At 45.5% G+C, this 27305-nt stretch overlaps 1 protein-coding gene across 1 annotated transcript in view; it reads left to right on the forward strand.

Moving 5' to 3' along the window:
- The window catches only part of LOC143773647 (cadherin-related family member 4-like), an 87324-nt gene that overhangs the window by 57602 nt on the left and 2417 nt on the right, over positions 1-27305 (forward strand). The window contains exons 4-7 of the mRNA XM_077261042.1: positions 17375-17505; positions 19345-19437; positions 20707-20782; positions 22356-22392. Of these exons, the coding sequence (XP_077117157.1) occupies positions 17375-17505; positions 19345-19437; positions 20707-20782; positions 22356-22392 (337 nt within the window). The remainder of the gene's footprint in view (positions 1-17374; positions 17506-19344; positions 19438-20706; positions 20783-22355; positions 22393-27305) is intronic.

Genomic DNA, 27305 nt, shown 5'->3' on the forward strand with positions numbered 1-27305 from the left:
CACATTGGCTGGTGTTTTTATCTGTGCAGCTAGCACTTCCGGGCACCAACTGGTGATGTTAGAGCCCAGGGTCTGCAGGAGGAGCAGAGTGTAAGCTGAGGCCTACTTTGAGCAAGTTGAAAGGGAACCTTTACCCCCCCCAGGCGTTTGTTGCTGAAAGAACCAACTTGTGCATCACAAATGCTGCAAAAGGAAAAGGTGGCTCTTTTAATTATGCTCCTTGCAAACGCGGAACTAAACACTTATAAAATGTGTCCCCTGATACCGTGAAACCGTCCCGGAGGTGGGACTTTCCTGCGTGGTGGGGTGCAGCACCGACGTTATTCCTACCCCCTTGGCGGCGTGCGCCGCTTCCTCAGCGCTGTTGGAATCTGTCACCGAGCCGGCGCTGTTATGTTCAACCTCGGTCAAGCGCAGTTAGCGCTGCCTGTCTTCTGACATCACTTGGTGTCAGGCGGGCTGTGCCTGTGCGGTCGCGCTGCACGTGATCCCACCTCACTGTGTCACCTAATGTATTCCCACTGCGGGCCTCACACTCCCCTCCTTCCGGCTTGATTAGACTGTGCGGCGTCACGGCCGTGACATGCTATTAGGGATCAGCTGACGCCGCACAGTCTGAAGAAGCCGGAAGGAGGGGAGTGTGAGGCAAGGATATGCACTGCGCATGCCCATGGATCCCAGGCCCGCAGCGGGATTACATTAGACGACACTGCGAGGTGGGATTTCGGGCAGCGCGGCCGCACAGGCCTAGTCCACCTGACACCAAATGATGTCAGAAGACGGGCAGCGCAAACAGCGCATGGCCAAGGTTGAACATAACAGCGCCGGCTCGGTGACAGATTCCAACAACGCTGAGGAAGCGGCGCACGCCGCCAAGGGGGTAGGAATAACGTCTGTGCTACGCCCCACCACGAAGGAAAGTCCCACCTCTGTGATGGTTTCACGGTATCAGGGGACACATTTTATAAGTGTTTAGTTCCACGTTTGCAAGGAGCATAATTAAAAGAGCCACCTTTTCCTTTTGCAGCATTTGTGATGCAAAAGTTGGTTCTTTCAGTAACAAACACCTAGGGGTGGGACAGGTTCCCTTAAATATCAGTTGTGTCAGCGTGGCGGTCGCATGACACGTTGCCGGCTACACAGCTGGGGAGCTGCTGGTGTTACTGAAACCCAATAACAGAGGAGGAACTGTTGACTGTGCAGACAGCACTTCCGGGCAGCAACTAGCGGTGTTGAAGCCCAGGGACAGCAGGAGGAGCAGGCTGGAGGTATTGCCGCAACACAGCAGGGGAGCAGCTGGCGTTACTGAACCCCAATAACAGAGGAGGGACTGTTGACTGTGCAGACAGCACTTCTGGGCAGCAACTAGCGGTGTTGAAGCCCAGGGACAGCAGGAGGAGCAGGCTGGAGGTATTGCCGCAACACAGCAGGGGAGCAGCTGGCGTTACTGAACCCCAATAACAGAGGAGGAACTGTTGACTGTGCAGACAGCACTTCCGGGCAGCAACTAGCGGTGTTGAAGCCCAGAGACAGCAGGAGGAGCAGGCTGGAGGTATTGCGGCAACACAGCAGGGGAGCAGCTGGCGTTACTGAACCCCAATAACAGAGGAGCGACTGTTGACTGTGCAGACAGCACTTCCGGGCAGCAACTAGCGGTGTTGAAGCCCAGGGACAGCAGGAGGAGCAGGCTGGAGGTATTGCCGCAAAACAGCAGGGGAGCAGCTGGCATTACTGAACCCCAATAACAGAGGAGCGACTGTTGACTGTGCTGACAGCACTTCTGGGCAGCAACTAGTGGTGTTGAAGCGCAGGGACAGCAGGAGGAGCAGAGGAACAGAGTGTAGGCCGAAGCCTGATTGGAGCAAGTTGAAAGGGAACCTTTAACCCCCCCCCCAAGGCATTTGGTAGCTTAAAGAGCCATCTTGTGCAGCACTAAGGATGCAAAAGGAAAAGGTGGCTCTTTTAATTATGCTCCTTGCAAACACAGAACTAAACACTTATAAAATGTGTCCCCTGATACTGAGACCGTCCCGGAGGTGAGACTTTCCTTCGTAATGGGACGCAGCACAGCCGTCATTCCTACCCCCATGGTGCCGTGCGCCGCCTCCTCAGCGTTGTTTGAATCTGTCCCGAAGCCTGCGCTGTTATGTTATCCCTTGGCCATGCACACTTAGCGCTGCCCGTATTCTGACATCATTTAGGTGTCAGGCTGGCAGCGCCTGTGCGGCCACGCTGGCCGAGATCCCACCTCGCAGTGTCATCTAACGTAATCTCACTGCGGGCCTGGGATCCATGGGCATGTGCAGTGCATATCCTCGCCTCTCACGCCCCTCCTTCCGGCTTCTTCAGACTGTGCGGCGTCACGGCCGTGGCATGCTATTAGGGATCAGCTGATGGCGCAGTCTGAAGAAGGTGGAGGGAAATGAGTGAGAGCCTGAGGTGAAGTTATGCATTCCGCATGCCCATGGATCCCAGGCATGCAGTGTGATTAAATCAGAAGACACTGCGAGGCGGGATCTCAGCCAGCGCGGCCGCAAAGGCTCAGCCAGCCTGAAACCAAATGATGTCAGAAGATGGGCAGCGCTAAGCGTGCATGGCCAAGGGATAACATAACAGCGCAGGCTCTGGGACAGATTCAAACAACGCTGAGGAGGCGGCGCACGGCACCAAGGGGGTAGGAATGACGGCTGCGCTGCATCCCATTACGAAGGAAAGTCCCACCTCTGGGACGGTTTTACGGTAAGAGTGGACACATTTTATAAGTGTTAAGTTCTGCATGTGCAAGGAGCTAAACTAAAAGAGCTACCTTTCACTTGTGCAGCATTACTGCTGCACAAGGTGGCTCTTTCAGTAACAAATGCCTGGGGGGGACAGGTTCCCTTAAATTTCAGTTGTTGTGTCAGCGTGGCGGTCGCAGGACACATTGCCGGCTACACAGCTGGGGATCAGCTGACGTTACTGAAACCCAATAACACTGGGTCGTATGTTTTTACTGTGCAGACGGCACTTCTGAGCCTCAACTGGCGGTGTTGGAGCCCAGGAATTACAGTTCAGGTGGTAGAAAGATGAACACAACAGGAGACCTGGATACTGTAGACACCCAATTATTTAATCAGGAAGAGGAGTGGCAAATTCCTGCGAGATCCAGGCCTGGTTCATTTTCAGAAAAGTAAGCCGGTCAACATTCTCGGAGGATAGTCGCATGCGACGGTCTGTTAGTACACCACCTGCAGCACTAAAGACGCGTTCCGATAATACACTAGCCGCAGGGCAAGCCAGCACCTCCAATGCATACTGGCTTAGCTCTGGCCATGTATCCAGCTTAGAGACCCAAAACTTGAAAGGGGAAGAGCTGTCTGGGAGTACAGTAAGAGGGCAAGACATGTAGTCTGTCACCATCTGACGGAACCGTTGCCTCCTGCTGACTGGAGCCGCCTGTGATGGGGTAGACATTTGTGGCGGGAACACAAAACTGTGCCTCAGTTGGGCCATACTAGCCTTGCCTTGGGCAGAGGCACTGCTTCTGCTCCCTCTTTGTGCAGAGCCTCCTCCACAGCCTCGACGCACTGAGCTGCTTTGTAAAGCACTAGCAGCACTGCTCTCAGTTGGACTGGAGAAGATGATGGAATTCACCAGTGTGTCTTGGTACTCCTGCATTTAACGCTCCCAGTTCAACGGTGTGATGAGGCTTTGTACGTTGTCCCGGTAGCGAGGATCGAGGAGGGTGTACACCCAATAATCAGCCACGTTGAGAATGTGGGAAATGCGGCGGTCATTTCTCAGGCACTGCAGCATGTAATCAACCATGTGCTGCAGACTGCCAACTGGCCAAGAAACGCTGTCCCCTGCTTGAGGCGTGATCTCTGCCCGCTCGTCATCACCCCACCCTCGCTGTACACACTGACTACTGGACAATTGTGTAACTCCCTCCTCTGGATGGATGTCTTCCTCCTCCATTGACTCCTCCTCATCCTCCTCACAAAGTGGCCCCTGCCTACGCCTTTGTGAGGAACCACGTGGCGCTGACTGTCCAGAAGCTGATGGAAATGGTGACTCCTCATCCTCCACCTCTTCCACAACATCATCCCTTAGCGCTTGCAGTGTTTGTTGAAGCAGGCAGATAAGGGGGACAGTCATGCTGACTAGTGCATCATCTGCACTCGCCATCCATGTGGAATAATCGAAGGGACGCAAAACCTGGCAGATGTCCTTCATAGTGGCCCTGTCATGGTTCCCAATGGCAAGGGAACGTCAGAGAACTTAAATAACAGACTAGCTCTTGGGTGATGGAATCTTGAGCTGACCGTGAGCTAAACCTACCACACAACTAACAGTGGCCGGGTGACGTACCTACGTTTATCCCTAGACGCCCAGCGCCAGCCGGAGAACTAACTAACCCTAATAGAGGAAAAAAAACAGACCTGGCTTACCTCTAGGAAAATTCCCCCAAAAAGGAGACAGAAGCCCCCCACATATATTGACGGTGAGTTCAGAGGAAAAGACATACGCAGTATGAAGGTAGGTTCAGCAAAGCGAGGTCCGCTTACTAGATAGTAAGAAGATACAATAGGGAACTTCACGGTCAGCTGAAAACCCTATTAAAATACCATCCAGAAATTACTTTAAGACTCATGTGTCAACTCATGACACCGGAGTGGTAATTTCGGCCCACAAGAGCTTCCAGCTACAGAAACATAACATAACTGTGAACTGGAACAAAAATGCAAACAAACTTAGGACTAAGAGTCCAACTTAGCTGATAGTAGTCTAGAAGCAGGAACATGCAACAGAAAGGCTCTGGTTACATTGATGGCCGGCACTAGAATAACTGAGCAGCAAGGCTAAATAGGATACTCCCACATCCTGATGGAAACAGGTGAACAGAGAAAGTGAAGCACACAAGTCCAGTACCACCAGCGACCACCGGGGGAGCCCAAAAACCAAATTCACAACAGTACCCCCCCTCAAGGAGGGGGCACCGAACCCTCATAAGAACCACCAGGGCGATCAGGATGAGCCCTATGAAAGGCACGGACCAAATCAGAGGCATGAACATCAGAGGCTGTCACCCAAGAATTATCCTCCTGACCGTAGCCCTTCCACTTGACCAGATACTGAAGTTTCCGTCTGGAAACACGGGAGGCCAAGATCTTCTCCACAACGTACTCCAATTCACCCTCAACCAACACCGGAGCGGGAGGCTCAACGGAAGGCACAACCGGTACCTCATACCTGCGCAATAATGACCGATGGAAGACATTATGGATAGAAAAAGATGCCGGGAGGTCCAATCGAGAGGACACAGGGTTAAGAATCTCCAAAATCTTATACGGGCCGATGAACCGAGGCTTAAACTTAGGAGAAGAAACCCTCATAGGGACAAAACGAGAAGACAACCACACCAAGTCCCCAACACGAAGACGAGGACCAACACGACGACGGCGGTTAGCAAAATGCCGAGTCTTCTCCTGGGACAACTCCAAATTGTCCACCACCTGTCCCCAAATCCGATGCAACCTATCCACCACAGTATCCACTCCAGGACAATCCGAAGACTCCACCTGACCAGAAGAAAAGCGAGGATGAAACCCCGAATTGCAAAAGAAAGGAGAAACCAAAGTGGCAGAACTAGCCCGATTATTGAGGGCAAACTACGCCAACGGCAAAAAGGCAACCCAGTCATCCTGATCCGCAGACACAAAACACCTCAAATAAGTCTCCAAGGTCTGATTAGTTCGCTCAGTCTGGCCATTAGTCTGAGGATGGAACGCAGACGAAAAAGACAAATCAATGCCCATCCTAGCACAGAACGCCCGCCAAAATCTAGACACGAACTGGGTCCCCCTGTCAGAAACGATATTCTCCGGAATACCATGCAAGCGAACCACATTTTGAAAAAACAGAGGAACCAACTCGGAAGAGGACGGCAACTTAGGCAAGGGCACCAAATGAACCATCTTTGAAAAACGGTCACACACCACCCAGATGACAGACATTTTCTGAGAAACAGGGAGATCAGAAATAAAATCCATAGAGATGTGAGTCCAAGGCCTCTTTGGAATAGGCAAAGATAACAACAATCCGCTAGCCCGAGAACAACAAGGTTTGGCCCGAGCACAAACATCACAAGACTGCACAAAAACTCGTACATCTCGAGACAGAGAAGGCCACCAGAAGGACCTAGCCACCAAATCCCTGGTACCAAAGATCCCGGGATGACCTGCCAACGCAGAAGAATGAACCTCCGAGATGACTCTACTGGTCCAATCATCAGGAACAAACAGTCTACCAGGCGGGCAACGATCAGGTCTATCCGCCTGAAACTCCTGCAAAGCCCGTCGCAGGTCTGGGGAAACAGCAGATAATATCACCCCATCCTTAAGGATACCTGTAGGTTCAGAATCACCAGGGAAATCAGGCTCAAAACTCCTAGAAAGGGCATCCGCCTTCACATTTTTAGAACCTGGTAAGTATGAGACCACAAAATTAAACCGAGAGAAAAACAACGACCAGCGCGCCCGTCTAGGATTCAGGCGCCTGGCAGACTCAAGATAAATCAAATTCTTGTGATCGGTCAATACCACCACCTGATGTCTAGCCCCCTCAAGCCAATGACGCCACTCCTCAAAAGCCCACTTCATAGCCAAAAGCTCCTGATTACCAATATCATAATTTCGCTCGGCGGGCGAAAATTTTCGAGAAAAGAACGCACAAGGTCTCATCACGGAGCAATCGGAACTTTTCTGCGACAAGACCGCCCCAGCTCCGATCTCGGAAGCATCGACCTCAACCTGAAAAGGAAGAGTAACATCAGGCTGACGCAACACAGGGGCGGAAGAAAAGCGGCGCTTAAGCTCCCGAAAGGCCTCCACAGCAGCAGGGGACCAATCAGCAACATCAGCACCCTTTTTGGTCAAATCAGTCAAAGGTTTAGCAACATCAGAAAAACCAGTTATAAATCGACGATAAAAATTAGCAAAGCCCAAAAATTTCTGAAGGCTCTTAAGCGAAGAAGGTTGCGTCCAATCACAAATAGCCCGAACCTTGACAGGATCCATCTCAATGGAAGAGGGGGAAAAAATGTACCCCAAAAAAGAAATCTTTTGAACCCCAAAAATACACTTAGAACCCTTCACACACAAGGAATTAGCCCGCAAAACCTGAAAAACCCTCCTGACCTGTTGGACATGAGAATCCCAGTCATCCGAAAAAATCAAAATATCATCCAGATACACGATCATGAATTTATCCAAATATTCCCAGAAAATGTCATGCATAAAGGACTGAAAGACTGAAGGGGCATTTGAAAGACCAAAAGGCATTACTAAATACTCAAAATGGCCCTCGGGCGTATTAAATGCGGTTTTCCACTCATCCCCCTGCTTAATTCGCACCAAATTATACGCCCCACGGAGATCAATCTTAGAGAACCACTTAGCCCCTTTTATTCGAGCAAACAAATCAGTCAGCAGTGGCAGAGGATACTGATATCTGACTGTAATTTTATTCAAGAGTCGATAATCAATACACGGCCTCAAAGAGCCATCCTTTTTAGATACAAAGAAAAAACCGGCTCCTAAGGGAGATGAAGAAGGACGAATATGTCCCTTTTCCAGGGACTCCTTAATATATTCTCGCATAGCAGCATGTTCGGGTACAGATAGATTAAATAAACGACCCTTTGGAAATTTACTGCCCGGAATCAGATCTATGGTACAATCGCAATCTCTGTGAGGAGGTAGTGAACCAAGCTTAGGCTCCTCAAAAACATCACGATAATCAGATAAAAATTCCGGAATCTCAGAGGGAATAGATGACGAAATGGAAACCAAAGGTACGTCCCCATGAGCCCCCTGACATCCCCAGCTTAACACAGACATTGCTTTCCAGTCAAGAACTGGGTTATGAGATTGTAACCATGGCAATCCGAGCACCAAAACATCATGTAGATTGTACAACACATGGAAGCGAATCGTCTCCTGATGGTCTGGATTCATACGCATAGTCACTTGTGTCCAGTATTGTGGTTTATTACTAGCCAATGGTGTAGAGTCAATACCCTTCAGAGGTATAGGAACTTCCAGAGGCTCTAGATCAAACCCACAGTGCCTGGCAAAGGACCAATCCATGAGACTCAAAGCGGCGCCAGAGTCGACATAGGCATCCGCGGTAATTGACGATAATGAACAAATCAAGGTCACAGACAAAATAAACTTAGACTGTAAAGTGCCAATTGAAATAGACTTATCAACCTTTTTTGTACGTTTAGAGCATGCTGATATAACATGAGTTGAATCACCACAATAGAAGCACAACCCCTTTTTTCGCCTAAAATTCTGCCGTTCGCTTCTGGACAGAATTCTATCACATTGCATATTTTCTGGAGCCTTCTCAGAAGACACCGCCAAATGGTGCACAGGTTTGCGCTCCCGCAAACGCCGATCAATCTGAATAGCCATTGTCATGGACTCATTCAGACCTGTAGGAGCAGGGAACCCCACCATAACATCTTTAATGGCATCAGAGAGACCCTCTCTGAAATTCGCCGCCAGGGCGCACTCATTCCACTGAGTAAGCACAGACCATTTACGAAATTTTTGGCAGTATATTTCAGCTTCATCTTGCCCTTGAGATAGGGCCATCAAGGTTTTTTCAGCCTGAATCTCTAAATTAGGTTCCTCATAAAGCAACCCCAAAGCCAGAAAAAACACATCCACATTGAGCAACGCAGGATCCCCGGGTACCAACGCAAATGCCCAATCCTGAGGGTCACCCCGCAGCAAGGAAATTACTATCATAACCTGCTGTGCGGGATCTCCAGCGGAGCGAGATCTCAGGGAAAGAAATAATTTACAATTATATTTGAAATTCAGGAAACGAGATCTATCCCCGGAGAAAAATTCTGGTATAGGAATTCTAGGTTCAGATATAGGAGCATGAATAACAAAATCCTGTAAATTTTGAACCTTCGTAGCAAGATTATTCAAACCTGTAGCCAAACTCTGAGGATCCATTTTAATCAGGTGAGATCAGAGCCATTCAAGGATTAGAAGGAGAGAGAGAGGCAAAGGCTGCAATTAGAGCAGAAATGCAACTGAATCAACTATAGAGCAAGCTCAGAAGAAAAAAAAAAAAAAATCTGCAGACTTCTTTTTCTCTCCTTTCTTCTGCCAACGGTTTTAACCCTTGGCCGGCCATACTGTCATGGTTCCCAATGGCAAGGGAACGTCAGAGAACTTAAATAACAGACTAGCTCTTGGGTGATGGAATCTCGAGCTGACCGTGAGCTAAACCTACCACACAACTAACAGTGGCCGGGTGACGTACCTACGTTTATCCCTAGACGCCCAGCGCCAGCCGGAGAACTAATTAACCCTAATAGAGGAAAAAAAACAGACCTGGCTTACCTCTAGGAAAATTCCCCCAAAAAGGAGACAGAAGCCCCCCACATATATTGACGGTGAGTTCAGAGGAAAAGACATACGCAGTATGAAGGTAGGTTCAGCAAAGCGAGGTCCGCTTACTAGATAGTAAGAAGATACAATAGGGAACTTCACGGTCAGCTGAAAACCCTATTAAAATACCATCCAGAAATTACTTTAAGACTCATGTGTCAACTCATGACACCGGAGTGGTAATTTCGGCCCACAAGAGCTTCCAGCTACAGAAACATAACATAACTGAACTGGAACAAAAATGCAAACAAACTTAGGACTAAGAGTCCAACTTAGCTGATAGTAGTCTAGAAGCAGGAACATGCAACAGAAAGGCTCTGGTTACATTGATGGCCGGCACTAGAATAACTGAGCAGCAAGGCTAAATAGGATACTCCCACATCCTGATGGAAACAGGTGAACAGAGAAAGTGAAGCACACAAGTCCAGTACCACCAGCGACCACCGGGGGAGCCCAAAAACCAAATTCACAACATGGCCCACTCTGTGGTTGTGAAGTCTGAACGTCGCGGAGTGCGACTTCTTTGCGCCTGATGCAGCTGGTACTCCATTACTGCTTGCTGCTGCTCACACAACCGCTCCAACATATGTAACGTGGAATTCTACCTGGTAGGTAGGTCACATATGATGCGATGTTCCGGAAGGCAGAATCAGCACTGCAGAGCTGCAATGCGCGATCTTGCCGTGCTGGAACGCCGCAAGTGAGCACACTCTAGGCGGACCTTGTGCAGCAGTGCATCAAGATCCGGATAGTCCCTCAAAAAACTCTGCATGACCAAGTTGAGCCCATGTGCCAGACATGGGATGTGAGTGAGGTTGCCGAGGCCCAGAGCTGCCACCAGATTTTGGCCATTGTCACACACTACCATGCCTGGCTGGAGATTCGCTGCCACAAACCACACGTCGCTCTCCTGCTTGATGGCATTCCAGAGCTCCTGCGCTGTGTGGCTTCGATTCCCCAAAGAAATTAATTTTAAGACGGCCTGTTGACGTTTGGCCACGGCTGTGCTCATGTCAGTCGTAACAGGTAAACGTTCACGGGTCCATGTGGAGGTGGACTGTGACGGCTCCTGCAGCGATGATTCTGAGGAACTTGTGTATGAGGAGGAGTCAATGCGTACAGACTGGATTTCTGCAATCCTTGGAGTGGGCAGGACACGTCCTGCGCCACTCGCACGATCTGTACCCGGCTCAACAACATTAACCCAATGGGCAGTGAGGGAAAGGTATCGCCCCTGTCCATGGTGACTGGTCCACGCATCGGTGGTGAGGTGGACCTTGCTACTGATGGTGTTCATTAGCGCGTGTTTTATGTGTCCCTCCACATGCTTGTGCAGGGCAGGGACAGCTTGCCTGCTGAAATAAAAGCGGCTGGGCACATTGTACTGTGGGACTGCCAATGCCATCAAGTCACGGAAGCTGTCAGTCTCCACCAGCCTGAACGAGAGCATTTCAAGGGACAGTAGTTTTGCAATGCCAGCATTCAGAGCCTGTGCTCGGGGGTGGTTTGCCGAGAATGGCCGCCTTTTCTCCCATGCCTGTACTACCGATGGCTGTAGACTGGGCTGGGAGTGTGAGGATGACTGGGAACGTGGTGCTGCGGGTGGAATTACAGTGGGTCTCTGGACAACAGTGCCAGAGGTTCTTCCATGGCGATCCTGGGAGGAAGCCGAAACAGCTGTGTGTGAGGTGGAGGAAGAGGCAACACGAGCTGAAGAGGTGGTAGCTGCCGCTGTTGGTTGGCCTAGGTCTTCAGTGTGTTTTTGTAACTCCATCGCGTGCCTTGTCCGCACATGTTTCCACATATTTGAGGTATTGAGGTTGCTGACATTTCTCCCTCTTTTGATTTTCTGATGACACACCTTGCATTTGACAAAGCAAATGTCATCTGCAACTGTGTCAAAAAAGGACCAGGCACTACAAGTCTTGGGAGCGCCCTTTTTGGCTTTTGTAAGAGACATGCTCCTAACGGGTGCCGAAGTGGAAGCTACAGGCCCCGCAGTCTTCCCCCTCCCTCTCCCTCTTTGGCCCGTTCAGGGAATCTCTTCCTCAGAGCTGCTCCCACCATCTTCCTGTTCCTCACGCCACAATGGGTCAAGGACCTCATCTACACTACCCTCTGCCACCAACTGCTCCTCCTGGGTAGTCTCGGCAGCACAGCACGCACCAGAAAGTGGCACCTGAGTGTCATCATCAGATGCGTACTGTGGTGTGGTGACCGGAGGCACTGGCCCACCCGCCTCTTCAGAGTCAGAGAGACAAAGCTGTTGCGCATCACTGCACACTGCCTCTTCTTCCATTTCTCCAATGCTGCTTGGCTAGCCCCCTGTTTCCAAGCCAAGAGATTCAGAGAACAGAAGTAGAGACGGCTCCTGTCCTGGGCTCTCTGACTGCCTGGGCAATTTGGCAGGTGGTGAAGAGACAGATGGGTGCTCTCCAGTGCTCTGTGCCTGAGAGGATGTGGCACTAATTGAAGTCGATGCGTTAGCTGCCATCCATCCGACAACGGTTTCAATTTGGTCTTCACGCAGCAGCGGTGTACGGCGCTCTCCGGCAAAGCTGCGCATGAAGGACTGTTCCCTGCTGAAACTGGGTGATGATGAGTCACCGGTGCCCGCAGCAGGCACAGAATCCCCATGTCCTCTCCCTGCTCCACGCCCACGCCCACGTGCCTTACTCCCTGCCTTCTTCATCTTGGTTGACTGATAAAGATAAGAAGAAAAGTACTAAGGGCTTAGTGTGCTTATTCCTGAACAGCTCCTAACAGGTATAAGAAGCACTAATTTTCTAAAGTGTGGACTAGACTTTAATATGAGCTAATGTGGCCTACACAACTGTAAAGTGGTGTGTTTGGTGAACTTTATTATTATTTTTTTTTTTTTTTGGCAGAACTGACTACAGGGCGAGCTGCACTCACACGGAGACCGTGCAGACAGCCGTAAACGGCGCTGCAAGGCCAAAAAAACCTCCTCTAGCTTATTCTATGTAGTGTTTTTCCACAATTTAGCTGGATACGGGTGGAAAGCCACTAATAGGAATTATTTGAAAAAATGTGCAGCAGGCTGCACTATTTGCAAAAAAGGACAATGTATTTTACGGTATGAGGCAGTGACGCACCCTGAGCTGGATACAACTGCCTGTGGCTGCACACAGACTACAGGGCGAGCTGCACTCACATGGAGACCGTGCAGACAGCCGTAAATGGTGCTGCAAGGCCAAAAAAAACTCCTCTAGGTTATCCTATGTAGTGTTTTTCCACAATTTAGCTGGATACGGGTGGAAAGCCACTAATAGGAATTATTTGAAAAAATGTGCAGCAGGCTGCACTATTTGCAAAAAAGGACAATGTATTTTACGGTATGAGGCAGTGACACACCCTGAGCTGGATACAACTGGCTGTGGCTGCACACAGACTACAGGGCGAGCTGCACTCACACGGAGACCGTGCAGACAGCTGTAAACGGCGCTGCAAGGCCAAAAAAACCTCCTCTAGGTTATCCTATGTAGTGTTTTTCCACAATTTAGCTGGATACGGGTGGAAAGCCACTAATAAGAAATATTTGAAAAAATGTGCAGCAGGCTGCACTATTTGCAAAAAAGGACAATGTATTTTACGGTATGAGGCAGTGACGCACCCTGAGCTGGATACAACTGGCTGTGGCTGCACACAGACTACAGGGCGAGCTGCACTCACACAGAGACCGTGCAGACAGCCGTAAACGGCGCTGCAAGGCCCAAAAAACCTTCTCTATGTTATCATATGTAGTGTTTTTCCACAATTTAGCTGGATACAGGTGGAAAGCCACTAATAGGAAATATTTGAAAAAATGTGCAGCAGGCTGCTCTATTTGCAAAAAAAGGACAATGGATAGAACAGTATGAGGCAGTGAACCACCCTGAGCTGAATACAACCGGCTATGGCTGCACACAGACTACAGAGTGGGCTGCACTCACACACACACACAGAGAGACCTTGCAGATCGCTGTGAAAACAGCGCTGCAAGGCAAAAGCAAGGTTCTCACCCAGCAGTTGCTAAATTAGCCTGGGAAAAGCACAATGAAGCAAATCGCTATCTCAATTGGCCCTCAGTCAGAACACAGCGTCCTATGCCTAACTGAGTTCACAGCAGAGTGAGCCAGAAATGGCGGCAGCGTTTTTTATAGTGCATCATGACATCATTTCAGCAGCCAATCACAGCTTTGCCAGTAGTTACATGCCCACCATGCTGAACAGGATGTGCCCACACTTGTAATCATTCCTCATTGGCTGAATTCGTGCAGTTTGAATTCTGGGAACGTCCGATTCCGGTATCCGATATGCGGTAAATATCGGAACCCGGTATCGGAATTCCGATACCGCAAATATCGGCCAATACCCGATACTTGCGGTATCGGAATGCTCAACACTAGTGTTGAGCGATACTGTCCGATACTTGAAAGTATCGGTATCGGAAAGTATCGGCCGATACCGGCAAAGTATCGGATCCAATCCGATACCGATACCCGATACCAATACAAGTCAATGGGACTCAAGTATCGGACGGTATTCCTGATGGTTCCCAGGGTCTGAAGGAGAGGAAACTCTCCTTCAGACCCTGGGATCCATATAAATGTGTAAAATAAAGAATTAAAATAAAAAATATTGCTATACTCACCTGTCCGACGCAGCCTGGACCTCAGCGAGGGAACCGGCAGCGTTGTTTGTTTAAAATTTGCGCTTTTACTTGGTTACGTGAAGTCCCGGCTTGTGATTGGTCAGGGCGGCCATGTTGCCGGGACGCGGACCAATCACAGCAAGCCGTGACGAAATTACGTCACGGCTTGCTGTGATTGGTCCGCGTCCCGGCAACATGGCCGCCATTAACCAATCACAAGCCGTGACGTCACGGGAGGCTGGACACGCGCGCTTTTTAAAATACGCGCATGTCCAGCCTCCCGTGACGTCACGGCTTGTGATTGGTTAATGGCGGCCATGTTGCCAGGACGCGGACCAATCACAGCAAGCCGTGACGTAATTTCGTCACGGCTTGCTGTGATTGGTCCGCGTCCCGGCAACATGGCGCCGTGACCAATCATAAGCCGGGACGTCACTGGAGGCTGGACACGCGCGCTTTTTAAAATACGCGCATGTCCAGCCTCCCGTGACGTCACGGCTTGTGATTGGTTAATGGCGGCCATGTTGCCGGGACGCGGACCAATCACAGCAAGCCGTGACGTAATTTCGTCACGGCTTGCTGTGATTGGTCCACGTCCCGGCAACATGGCCGCCCTGACCAATCACAAGCCGGGACTTCACGTAACCAAGTAAAAGCGCGAAATTTAAACAAACAACGCTGCAGGTTCCCTCGCTGAGGTCCAGGCTGCGTCGGAGAGGTGAGTATAGCAATATTTTTTATTTTAATTCTCTCTTTTACACATTATTACATTAATGTTGTTGCGATACCCGATACCCGATACCACAAAAGTATCGGATCTCGGTATCGGAAATTCCGATACAGCAAATATTGGCCGATACCCGATACTTGCAGTATCGGAATGCTCAACACTACTCAACACTAGTAACTACCCGGCAACTATATTTTGCAACAGATAGTAGGAGGTACTGGGACACTACAGGGCTGTATGTCCTGGCATGGAATTGGGAGAATATAGGTCCTTAAGGGAACTGTAAATGCTTCAAAATATATTTTAATGATGTCCTTGAACCAAAGCTCATCCCATCAATTTGTGACCTTGGCAAGGAACAGACCGAAACTATTCTTCAACAGGATGTCACACTGCAAGGCAATGTCTAAAATGGTTTGAAAGCAAACAAATATCTGGTCTTTCATGGCCAAGAAACAGTCCTGATCTGAACCCTTTCGAAAATCTGTGGTCAAGATTACAGCGATTGGTTTTTAGTAAGTGACGGAGCAACAAACAGACATTGATTACAGCTGTTATCAGTTCCTGGTACCATGTTATAACCACAAAGAACCTGAGAAGTCTTGTTGAATCAATGCCAAGGAGATGCAAGCCTGTTACCGATGCTAAAGGATAATTTAAACGCTACCGAAGAAAGATCACATAGGGTTAGCATGAAATTAACATATTAGGACGTGATATTTTGATTTGACCATTCTGCTGTTCTTATAGAAATAATGAGATATTTTATATTATGGTAACCTTTTTTCTATGTAGAGGTATTCTAATATACCTTAAACTACTTGTGGCATTATTGTTATAAACACTTTGTATGATTGCATGCTAAAAACTTTAAAAAATGACAAGAATTTGATGTGTATCCAAAATTTTGGCCACTAGTGTAGAGTCAGTAAAAGATATAACAAACCCCAGTATGAAGTACAGCAGGGTGAAACAAGCAGGGTTAATGAGGATTGAAAACACGTTGCAGCAATATAGGTAACAATGGAGCCTTACTAGTGTCATAGCCTTATGATTAGCAGGTCAGTGAATTGCGGTTCTAAATGTGGCACCTTCACAGTAATCCCAAGCAGAGTCCTTAATGTGTACATTTTTGGTATTGCCGTGTTTAGAAATGCCCGATTTATCAAAATTTAAAAAGAATTTATCAAGATTGGTTGATGGCGTAATGAGAAAAAAATTAAAAATGCCAGAATTCCAATTTTTGGGGTCGCCACAACATTGCAATGAAATGCAATAACTGGTGATCAAAACATTGCATCTATTGCAAAATGGTATTAATAAAACGTCAGTTCGCCGTGCAAAAAATAAGCTCTCACCCAACCCCAGATCCCAAAAATGGAGCTGCTACAAATCTTGGAAAATGATGCAATTTTTTTTAACACTTAAATTAAAAAGAACCTAGACATGTTTGGTATGTACGAACTGGTAATGACCAGGAGAAGCATAATGACAGGTCAGTATTAGCATTTGGTTAACATGGTTTAAAAAAAGAGATTGGGGTATTGCAAAATTTCACCTCCCTCGGAATTTTTTTCACATTTTCAAGTACACTATATGGTAAAGTCAAAGGTGTTGTTCAAAAGTGCAACTCGTCCCACAAAAAACAAGCCATCACACGGTCATATTGATGGAAAAATAAAAAATAAGTGAGTCAACCAGTATGCACCAACTTAAGGAATGTGTAAAAGAGACCTGGGATCAGATTTCAGTGGAGACATGTTTGAACCTGATAGAGAGCTTGCACAGAAGGATTCATGCAGTGTTAAAAGCCACAATTAAATTTACAAAATGCTAAGTATACTAAAAATACTAAGATATCCAAGGTGATTGTCTATAAAATGTTTATAGTCTCACGTTCGAAGCAGTAGGTGAGTTATGAAGCCTGAAAGTCAAAAGTTCAAACACTGTTACCCTTTTGCATGTCAGTGTATAAAACTCAACCCAGAATGTGATAGGGCAGACCAAAATAGGGAAACAGCAAACACCTGGAGAGGAGCAAAGAAAGAAGAGGGAACAAAGACAATTGGAACCATCAGCAGTTGGACCGGGAAGGCAATAGCAGAGCAGACAAAGGAACTGACCACGGAGCACCAGGTCAGCTGAATGCCCTGAGCCATGACAATATGGCATAAAAAAGGATACTGTACAGAATTAGAAAACCCTGGCTACTTTCTCCTAAAAAAAAGCTCTCAAGAAGTAAAAGAAATTAAGACGAAATACCACCATCTAAGCAGACATGTGTAAGAACTGTTTTTTGAAAACCTAACTCTCACTTTATTGAGTTACAGCAAAGTTATAAATCAAGAGATTTATAGAACTGTAATCATCTTTCATCTTAATGTGAATTTTCTCCATATAATTAGTTTTCCATATGTGATATGACATTTTGATTCGTCAAGTAACACCAATATGATACAATTATAAATGCTATACCTGTTAATATGCATTGCTGCAAGGAACTTACCAATTAATATGTACCTTATTTATTTCTAGGTGACAACAGCTGTGCTTGTCCGAACTTCATATTTTTGGCATCCTGATAATTGGTTTCCAGCTGTTATTACAATTACTGCCGCACTTTTTCTCTTGTGCCTGTATGCGTTGGCATGGGGTATACTAAAAGAGTAAGAACTAACTTATTACGTTTTTTTTCCCTCAACTGTTTCCTTATTGATTTAATTTATCAAACATATCACATCTATAACCAAAAAATACAAGTCTGAATAACCTTGACTATACCATAAAAAATCAAAATACAGTAAATACCAAACCTAACACTACAATAAGGTTTAGTTTATAAAACTGTCATCATCAAAATGTTATCCATTTGATTACAATTAAAGTCAAATATGTAACATTACTAATACAAGGGGTGATAATGACAGACCAATAGGCTTACCAGGAGATATTAAGTTTATTCTGTATTGTATATTTAGACTACGGTCACAATATATGGTCAGTATTTTACCTCAGTATTTGTAAGCCAAAACCAAATGAGGAACAATCAGAGAAAAAGTATAATAGAAACAAGTCACCACTTCTTTATTTATCACCCACTCCTGGTTTTGGCTTACAAATGCTGATGTGAAATACTGACCAAATACTGAATATGTGACCGTAGCCTTAGTGTCATAATCCTGAATGGTCTCATCTGGAGAATATACTCTTTTACAATTGTATTATCATTGTTCTCTAAAACTAAGCATGATCATATTACAATGTAGCTTGGTGGGGAAATTCTATAGATAATAGGCTACACACTATTGTGAGGTATTTAGAAGATTTTTTAAATAAATTACTTAGGTCTTAGGGTACATTGCCACTTTCCATACAGTTTAATGTTGGGAAAGAATTATATAAAAGCTATGTAGTTAATGAAGGAAAAAACTAAAACAAGGACAGACTGAACATTTGTGCATTAAAATAAGCCTTATGAAACCTTGATCACTAAGAGTTGTCTTCAAAGGCCAAAACACGGGCTACACTGATCTTCAACTCTATCTTATTAACTCAAATGAAGTATGCGGTGGCTATGCTGGCTAGTAATATACCAATGATTTTCAAGATCTCTGAGACTTAAGGGTTTGAGCATATGTCATCTTTTAGATGCTGGCATACATGCTAAAGTTTTGAAGCAAAAGAAGCTTCAGGAAAACACCGGTGGTGTTATTCCTGAAGTATCTCCTTTGGCGCCTTGCTTCTAGTTATTGAGGCATCTTTGCTAATAGACTCTTTTTTAAGTGTATGTATAAACAAGTTAGTGGCATATTGAAAATTGATCTCACTTCTTTCAGACTCTTCACTGCTTTCAAAGCCTAAAGTAGTTACAAAAGCAAACAAGGATGGACATATGCACAGCAAGTTGTTTTGACATTACTGTGCATATGTTAATTTTTTTTTGCTTTTCTAGCTATTATTCAAGTAGATTTTATGTTAAATCTGCCTGAAAAAGACAACATGTGCACAAACCCTAAGGCAAGTTTGATGCATCCATGATACACTGACTGTGCTTGGATTAGAAGACATAGCCTAACCACTGGGTCTCATGCCCTATTTTGTCAGTTAACGATTTTCAATGGGAAAACAGCATTGTCATTCATATGGTCACGTAAACTGCAAATCCAATGGAAGAAACACAAGACTTTGCTTCTGATTTTTGCCACAGATTCCACATCGGAGCTTTACTAACTTGAGGATGCTGATGGCTACAACACTTTATGGTAATTTATCTTGAGCAGAATTTCTGCAAAAAGAGGTGAAAAGACAATAGGTCTTAAATAAAAAATTTCTTAGAAAAAAAGTTGTCCATTTTCTAATAGTAACTAATTACTTCCAAGAACATGTAATCTGATTGGATGCATTAGACTTGAAGTTCACTTTTTCTCGGAGATACTTTCTTACCTTAAACTTCTAAATAGACACATTAAAAATAATTTGAAAACCTCCTTTAATTCTCTTTTCAGTGTTCCAAAATACTCAAAATTCTTTCCCATGTGCCAAAAAAATCAACAACCTAAACCTCTGAACTTTTCCAGCAGCAGTCTAAACAACCCAACGTAAGTACATGTTTATACATGTTCATATGTGGCCAACCATCTTGGGCTGGATTCACACATGTAGTTTATTATACAGGCTTTTTAAGCCAAAGCCAAGAGTGGAAGCAAAAGAATGGAGAGCTATGAAGATAAAACTAATACGTCTTTTCTCTTTTGTATCCAAAATTATATTGTGCTTCCAGCCTTACGTAAGTCAGTTACCTTTATGAGTCAGCTACCATTACAGACAAGTCCAACTATGAAAGTTTCCATTAAAGCGTTCCTCCACTTAGGGCCTCTTTCACACATCAGTTTTTCAGTCACAATCCGTCAAAGTTTTGAAAAGACAGATCCTGTGCAGATGGTAAAAAACTGATACACTGGATCCGTTTTTTTTTTTACGGATCCGTTGAAGCAGCTGCCGCAGGAATTTAAAGGAACAGAATTCTATAGAGAGAGAGAGATTCCCTGAATGGAAAAATGGGTTAATTGAAAGGAATAAAAGTCTTCCAGGTATGCTCAGTTGCAAAAAACAGAATCCGTCGCTGTCCATCAAAAGACGGAATCCTGCACCCATAGGCTTCCATTCTAGCCAGCAACGGATGCCGCTGTATCCGTCGCTGGCTGACTTTTCGGCGCAGACAAAAAACATTTATTTGTATGTCTTCTCCAGACGACGTATAAACGACGGATGCAATCCTTCGCTAATACAAGTCTATGAGAAAAAGACGGATCCAGCAGGCAAATTCGCTGGATCCGTTTTTTTCACAAAATGGCGGATATTGACGGGAACAAAAAGACTGAAGTATGAAAGAGGCCTAAGATCCTATAGTGCTCACTTCCATACTGCCTAGCAGCAGGAGATGGATGCCGCCTAGTATAGTATAGCTTACGGGACAGACTTCGAGTTGGTCTGTGCTGCTAGTCATCAGCAAACAACGTTTACAAAGTGATTTCGAAAAAGTGATTATAGTAGTCCTGCACTATAATTTTTGGTCAAAGTGTAGGTACGCTTTAAGGCCACATTCACACATTCAGTATTTGATCAGTATTTTACATCAGTATTTGTAAGGTAAAACCAGGAGTGGGAAAATCAGAGAAAAAGTATAATATAAACACGTCACCACTTCTGTATTTTTCACCCACTGCTGGCTTTGGCTTACAAATACTGATGTAAAATACTAACCAAATACAGAATGTGAGAATGTGGCCAAAAGGAAAATAAAGTTTTCATTTGAATTTAACAGAACTACTTAACCTCTTTCCTTTTTCTATTTCTTCTCTCCACAGCATAAACAATCAAAATGTGCCTATCAACAATTCACAGTCAAACGAAAATCCAAACTTTCTTCCACAGTACCCCACTGTAAGTGTTGTTATATTTCTATGTAAAGCACAATATGTATATATTGGTATACTTTACATATATTTCTATACACTGCTCAAAAAAATAAAGGGAACATTTAAACAACAGAATATAACTCCAAGCAAATCAAACTTATGTGAAATCAAACTGCCCACTTAGGAAGCAACACTGTTTGCCAATCAATTTCACAGGCTGTTGTGCAAATGGAATAGACAACAGATGGAAATTATTGGCAATTATCAAGACACGCTCAATAAAGGAGTGGTTCTGCAGGTGGGGACCACAGACCACATCTCAGTACCAATGCTTTCTGGCTGATGTTTTGGTCATTTTTGAATGTTGGTTGTACTTTCATACTCATGGTAGCATAAGACGGACTCTACAACGCACACAAGTGGCTCAAGTGTTGAAGCTCATCCAGGATGGCACATCAATGCGAGCTGTGGCAAGAAGGTTTGTCTGTCAGCGTAGTGTCCAGAGGCTGGAGGCGCTACCAGGAGACTGGCCAGTAAACCAGGAGACTTGGAGGGGGCCGTAGGAGGGCAACAACCCAGCAGCAAGACCACTACCTCAGCTTTTGTGCAAGGAAGAACAGGAGGAGCACTGCCAGAGCCCTGCAAAATGACCTCCAGCAGGCCACAAATGTACATGTGTCTGCACAAATGGTTAGAAACTGACTCCATGAGGATGGTCTGAGTGCCCGACGATTTACAAATTCACCACTACCACTAGCGCCCTGTGCTCTTCACAGATGAAAGCAGGTTCACACTGAGCACATGTGACAGACGTGAAAGAGTCTGGAGACACCGTGGAGAGCGATCTGCTGCCTGCAAAATCCATCAGCATGGGCGTTTTAGCAGTGAGTCTGTAATGGTGTGTGGTGGCATTTCTTTGGAGGGACGCACAGCCCTCCATGTGCTCGCCAGAGGTAGCCTGACTGCCATTAGGTACTGAGATGAGATCCTCAGACCCCTTGTGAGACCATATGCTGGTGTGGTTGGCCCTGGGTTCCTCCTATTATGGAAAATGCCAGGCCTCATGGCTGGAGTGTGTCAGCAGTTCCTGCACGATGAAGGCATTGAAGCTATGGACTAGCCCTCCCATTCCCCAGACCTGAATCCGATTGAACGCATCTGGGACATCATGTCTCGCACCATCCACCAATGTCACGTTGCACAACAGACTGTCCAGGAGTTGGCGGATGCTTTAGTCCAGGTCTGGGAGGAGATCCCTTGGGAGAACATCCGCCGCCTCATCAGGAGCATGCCCAGGAGTTGTAGGGAGATCATACAGGCACATGGAGGCCAGACACAATCCCCAGCAAATATGCTAATTGTCCAGGCAGCCTAAAAAATGTGATTTCAAATATTCTATAACAATACGCATGTCTGTGCTGTGTGTCTATATGTTGCTACTTAGTGGTTGTGATGTAATGTGAGTTTTAGCCTGTTAAGGTGTTTTTCTATTGAATTTGTTTCTTGAGAACTTGGAGTCAAGAACAAAATTTAAAAACAGCCAAAGCTGGACACATCTATAAATGATATTTTCTGATTATTCTCCTTGCTTTGTGTAGGCTCCAGGTATTTTTGATGGACGTGCTGTTGACCCAGGTTAGTATACTAAATAATTGATAATTATTGCATTCAGTGAAAGGCGAGGTTTCATTAGGTTTAGGCCTGCTAAACCACCAGCATTTAGAAAAGTAAAAACGCAAAGAGACAGTATTTCAAAATTCAATGGCAGGTATTCTTCATTATTTCTTAAATACTTCTAATATACTGATGCAACAGCAACAGCAAACATGCTTAAATTTCAGTCATTATGGTTCAGGATGTCCTTCTTTTGAAGTAGCTGCAAAGGGCTTCATGGAGACGCTACAATATCACACTTGCTAGATGCACCTGTGTCTTTGCCACCAATTCTGAAAAGCCCTTTGCAGCTACTTCTAAAGAAGGACATTTTGAACAATAACGACTGAAATTTAAAGGGAATCTGTCAGTGGGATCAAGCCTCCTAAGCCATCTAGATGGGCATATAGGTCATAAAAAGCTAAATATAATGATGCCTTGATATCATCCATTTTCCTCTGCTCAGAAGGGCTTTCGGTGCTCTCCATAGCCCATGACTTGAGCCTTAGGCTCTGGACATTGTAGGAATGTCTACAGGGCATTCTCCACGACCTCCTAATGTCAGAACATTTTGTCCACACATGCTCTTTCTCACTAACTGACTCTAAATGACTAAAACCAGGGAATGGTTCCCTTTTTGTCCCACTAGCTTCTCCCAAATTGTGGACTACCACAATGGTTAAATGTTAACCATTTCCTACCTTATGTACTAACGTAAATTATTTTCTATGCTTTCTTTAAACCTAAGCTGAGTTTACCAGAGTTAGTTTAAGCATTACCTTTATAGTACTCATACAGCAGCATCAGTACTTATAACACTATGCATTGTTAACATTTCACTCTATATATTTTACATTTCTCATGACACAATAAAATGCAGTAAAAACACATGACCATATTCACACTACTCTATTTTTGTCTTCAGGGGCAGGAACACGACAGTCTCTGCCACACCCTTAAATTTTCACTAGATTACACTCCGAATTACCATAGTAAAAAGGATTACGATAGTAAAAGGAAGGGGTGAAGTGATACAGGCGGAAGTCATGTGAGAATTGCATTCCCCCAAGCAGAATGAGGGAAACAATTACATTTCATAGGTATCACTAGATATTTGAGAGTCAGTGAAAGATGGGGACATACAGAGGTCTAGCTAGGGTTTGTTTCAGGGGGGTTAAACTTCTGAGTTGGAGCCTAACCAGGTAACCCTGATTACAACTATGGAGGTGCAGACTAATTGTAGGTTTAGAGGAACCTCAGCAGATGACAGAGCTGTTACTAAAAAAATCTCTATACAAAGGCCAACACTGATATTACCGCTATATGGTGACCATATAATGGTAGATACCAGTCCTGCAAAAAATGTAATAGATTACAATACAGTTACAGATAGTGATTTACAGGTGATGTTCTTTCTGGTGGAGTCGTTCACTTTTCCAGTCTTTTACAACTGGCCCAGACCGACACGACCACCTCTCCAGCCATGACTCGTCTGCAGAGATTACCACAAAGACACATTTGTTCACATTTACTGCACCATCCCCATTTATTCCCAATGTGCACAAACTCCTCATCCAGTTGATACTCCAATGCTGAGCCGCTGATACCGTATGTGTCCTTGTTACTGCACCTGCACTGTGGAACAGTGTGCCCTCTAAATGGTAAAACAACCATCTAGAATATAGTAATGCCCTGTGCAAGTGCCATAAAAAACAGTGCCCACATTTTGCCCCCTAGAATATAATAATAACCTCTGTGTGCCCCTTTGACAGTCACAATAACCCGAGTGCCCCTATAATAATTAGTGTCCACTTAACATTTAATAATATCCCGAGTCTCCTCATGGGCAGACTAAATATAGTATAATGCACTTCCCATAGACAGGCTCTATATATTATAAAGCACCCCCATAGGCAGACTCTATATAATGTAATGCACCCACAAAGGCATACTCTATGTAGTATAATGCACTTCCTACAGGCAGACTCTACATAGTATAAAGCACCCCATAGGCAGAATCTATATAGTATAATGTACTCCCCATAGGCAGACTCTATATAGTATAATACACTCCCCATAGGCAGGCTCTATATTGCATAATGCACTCCCCATAGGCACACTCTATATAGTATAATGCACTCCTCATAGGCACACTGTATATAGTATAGTGCACTCCCCATAGGTCGAGTCTATATGGTATAATGCACTCCCCATGAAAAATGCAATACTCTCCTCCACTCCTCATTACCCCCGCTGCTTTGAGCACCTGCTCATCTCAGGATATTATCACACCTGCTGCCAGTGTCTGTGTCAGGGACATCAGATGCAGAGGGGGCATGATGAAAGAGGAAGTGTGACGCTCCTCTCATCAGTGCCTTTAACTGTATTAGAATCCAGCCAATACAGTTGAACTTGCAATGACAAGCGGGGACTCCTGGGGGCCCCCACATCCTGCTGAAGGGCTCTATAGAAGCTGGGTGGCAGGATCCCTGCTTTGCTGCAGAGAGTAAATATATGTAGGGGCCATTATAATATTTGGAGGGCTGTGTCTGAACCTTTGTACTTCATGGAGTGCTATGTGGGGGCCAATATACTGTCTTCAAGCAATTCTACAGTGTGAATGTTTTTGTGCAGTCCATCATACTATGTGGAGGGCTAGTAGGGGCCATTATGCAGTGTGGTGAGGTGTGGGGCCATTATATAGCAAAGAGGGCTGTGTGGGGGCGTTGCAGTTTGTGGATCATATTGTGTTGTGGTCGGCATACTTTCTGAGGAGATTTGATGTGGGGTACAGTAGGTTTATCATACTGTGCATGTGGAGGGTACTGTGCACGAGTTCACTGTGGGGGTATCATACTGTGTTTAGGAGGTACTTATGTTGGCAACATACTTTATTGGTACTATGAAAGGGAATGCAGGGCTTCAGTAGGAGGAAAATTACTTTGCAAAGGCTGCAAAGTTGTGACATATGCTCTTTTGTGATATCCCCTCGAATATTAGTTTTTGTTTTGTTTTTTTTGTTGGGGGAAGGCCCAAGGAAAAGTTCTGCTATGGGGCCTTATGATTTTCATTTATGCCCTGGTCTCCATGGCTTCAGAACACACCATTCTATAAGCACAGCAACAATGACCATGATACAGTAGCAACACCAAATGAATAGAAATATTTGGTAAACTGAACCCTAAAATGACATACTGGTTGTTCAGTAGCGCAAAATTCACAACTTAATGAAAGGCTTCCAAATTAGCGCCACTGAAAATTTCAAACTTCTGTGCATCCACTAATATATATTATAATGTAATATGGTTGGTTTAAAGCATGCCATTTATAGAATAAAAAATAGTGGCGATAATTTATGGCCAGAAAAACTGAAATATCACATGGTCATAAGTATTCAGACCCTTTGCTTAGACACTCATATTTAAGTCACATGCAGTCCATTTCCTTGTGATCCTCCTCAAGATGGTTCTATTCCTTCACTGGAGTCCAGCTGTGTTTAATTAAACTGATAGGATTTGATTTGGAAAGGCATACACCCTTCTATATAGGACCTCACAGCTCACAGTGCATGTCAGACCAAATGAGAATCATGAAGTCCAAAGAACTGGCCAAGGAGCTCAGAGACAGGATTGTGGCAAGGCACAGATCTGGCCAAAGTTAGAACAGAATTTCTGCAGTACTTAAGGTAAGAGCACATTGGCCTCCATAATCCTTAAATGGAAGAAGTTTGGGACCATCAGAAGTCTTCCTAGACCTGGCCGTCCAGCCAAATTGAGCAATCATGGGAGAAGAGCCTTGGTGAGAGAGGTAAATAAGAACCCCAAGATCACTGTGGCTGAGCTCCAGAGATGCAGTAGGAAGATGGGAGAAAGTTCCACAAAGTCAACTATCACTGCAGCCCTCCACCAGTCAGGGCTTTATGGCAGAGTGGCCCGACGGAAGCCTCTCCTCAGTGCAAGACATATGAAAGCCCGAACAGTGTTTGCTAAAAAACACATGAAGGACTCCCAGACTATGAGAAATAAGATTCTCTGGTCTGATGAGACGAAGATAGGCCATTTTTGGTGATAATTCTAAGCGGTATGTGTTGAGAAAACCAGGCACTGTTCATCACCTGCCCAATACAATCCCAACAGTGAAACATGGTGGTGGCAGCATCATGCTGTGGGCGTATTTTTCAGCTGCAGGGACTGGCCGACTGGTTGCCATTGAAGGAAACATGAAATTGGCCAAGAACAGAGATATCCTGGATGAAAACTTCTTCTAGAGTGCTCTGGACCTCAGACTTGGCCGAAGGTTCACCTTCCAACAAGGCAGTAACCCTAAGCATACAGCTAAAATAACAAAGGAGTGGCTTTAGAACAACTATGTCTCCATTCACCAGTCACCATTCTTGACTGGCCCAGCCAAAGCCCTAACCTAAACCCAATTGAGCATCTGTTGAGAGACCTGAATATGGCTGTCCACCAATGTTCACAATTAGTGTTGAGCGATACCTTCCGATATGCAAAGGTATCGGTATCGGATTGGATCGGCCGATATCCAAAAAATATCGGATATCGCCGATACCGATACCCGATACCAATGCATATCAATGGGACACAAAATATCGGAATGGTTCCCAGGGTCTGAAGGAGAGGAAACTCTCCTTCAGGCCCTGGGATCCATATTCATGTATAAAATAAAGAATAAAAATATAAAATATTGATATACTCACCCGTCCGGCGGCCCCTGGACCTTAGCGCTGTAACCGGCAGCCTCCGTTCCTAAGAATGCAGAGTCAAGGACCTTCGATGACATCGCGGCTTGTGATTGTTCGCGTGGCCGCTCATGTGACCGCTCACGCGACCAATCACAAGCCGTGACGTCATTGAAGGTCCTTCACGCCCTGCATT

The sequence above is a fragment of the Ranitomeya variabilis genome, chromosome 5 (assembly GCF_051348905.1).
Source record: "Ranitomeya variabilis isolate aRanVar5 chromosome 5, aRanVar5.hap1, whole genome shotgun sequence".
NCBI classification, from domain to species: Eukaryota; Metazoa; Chordata; class Amphibia; order Anura; family Dendrobatidae; genus Ranitomeya; species Ranitomeya variabilis.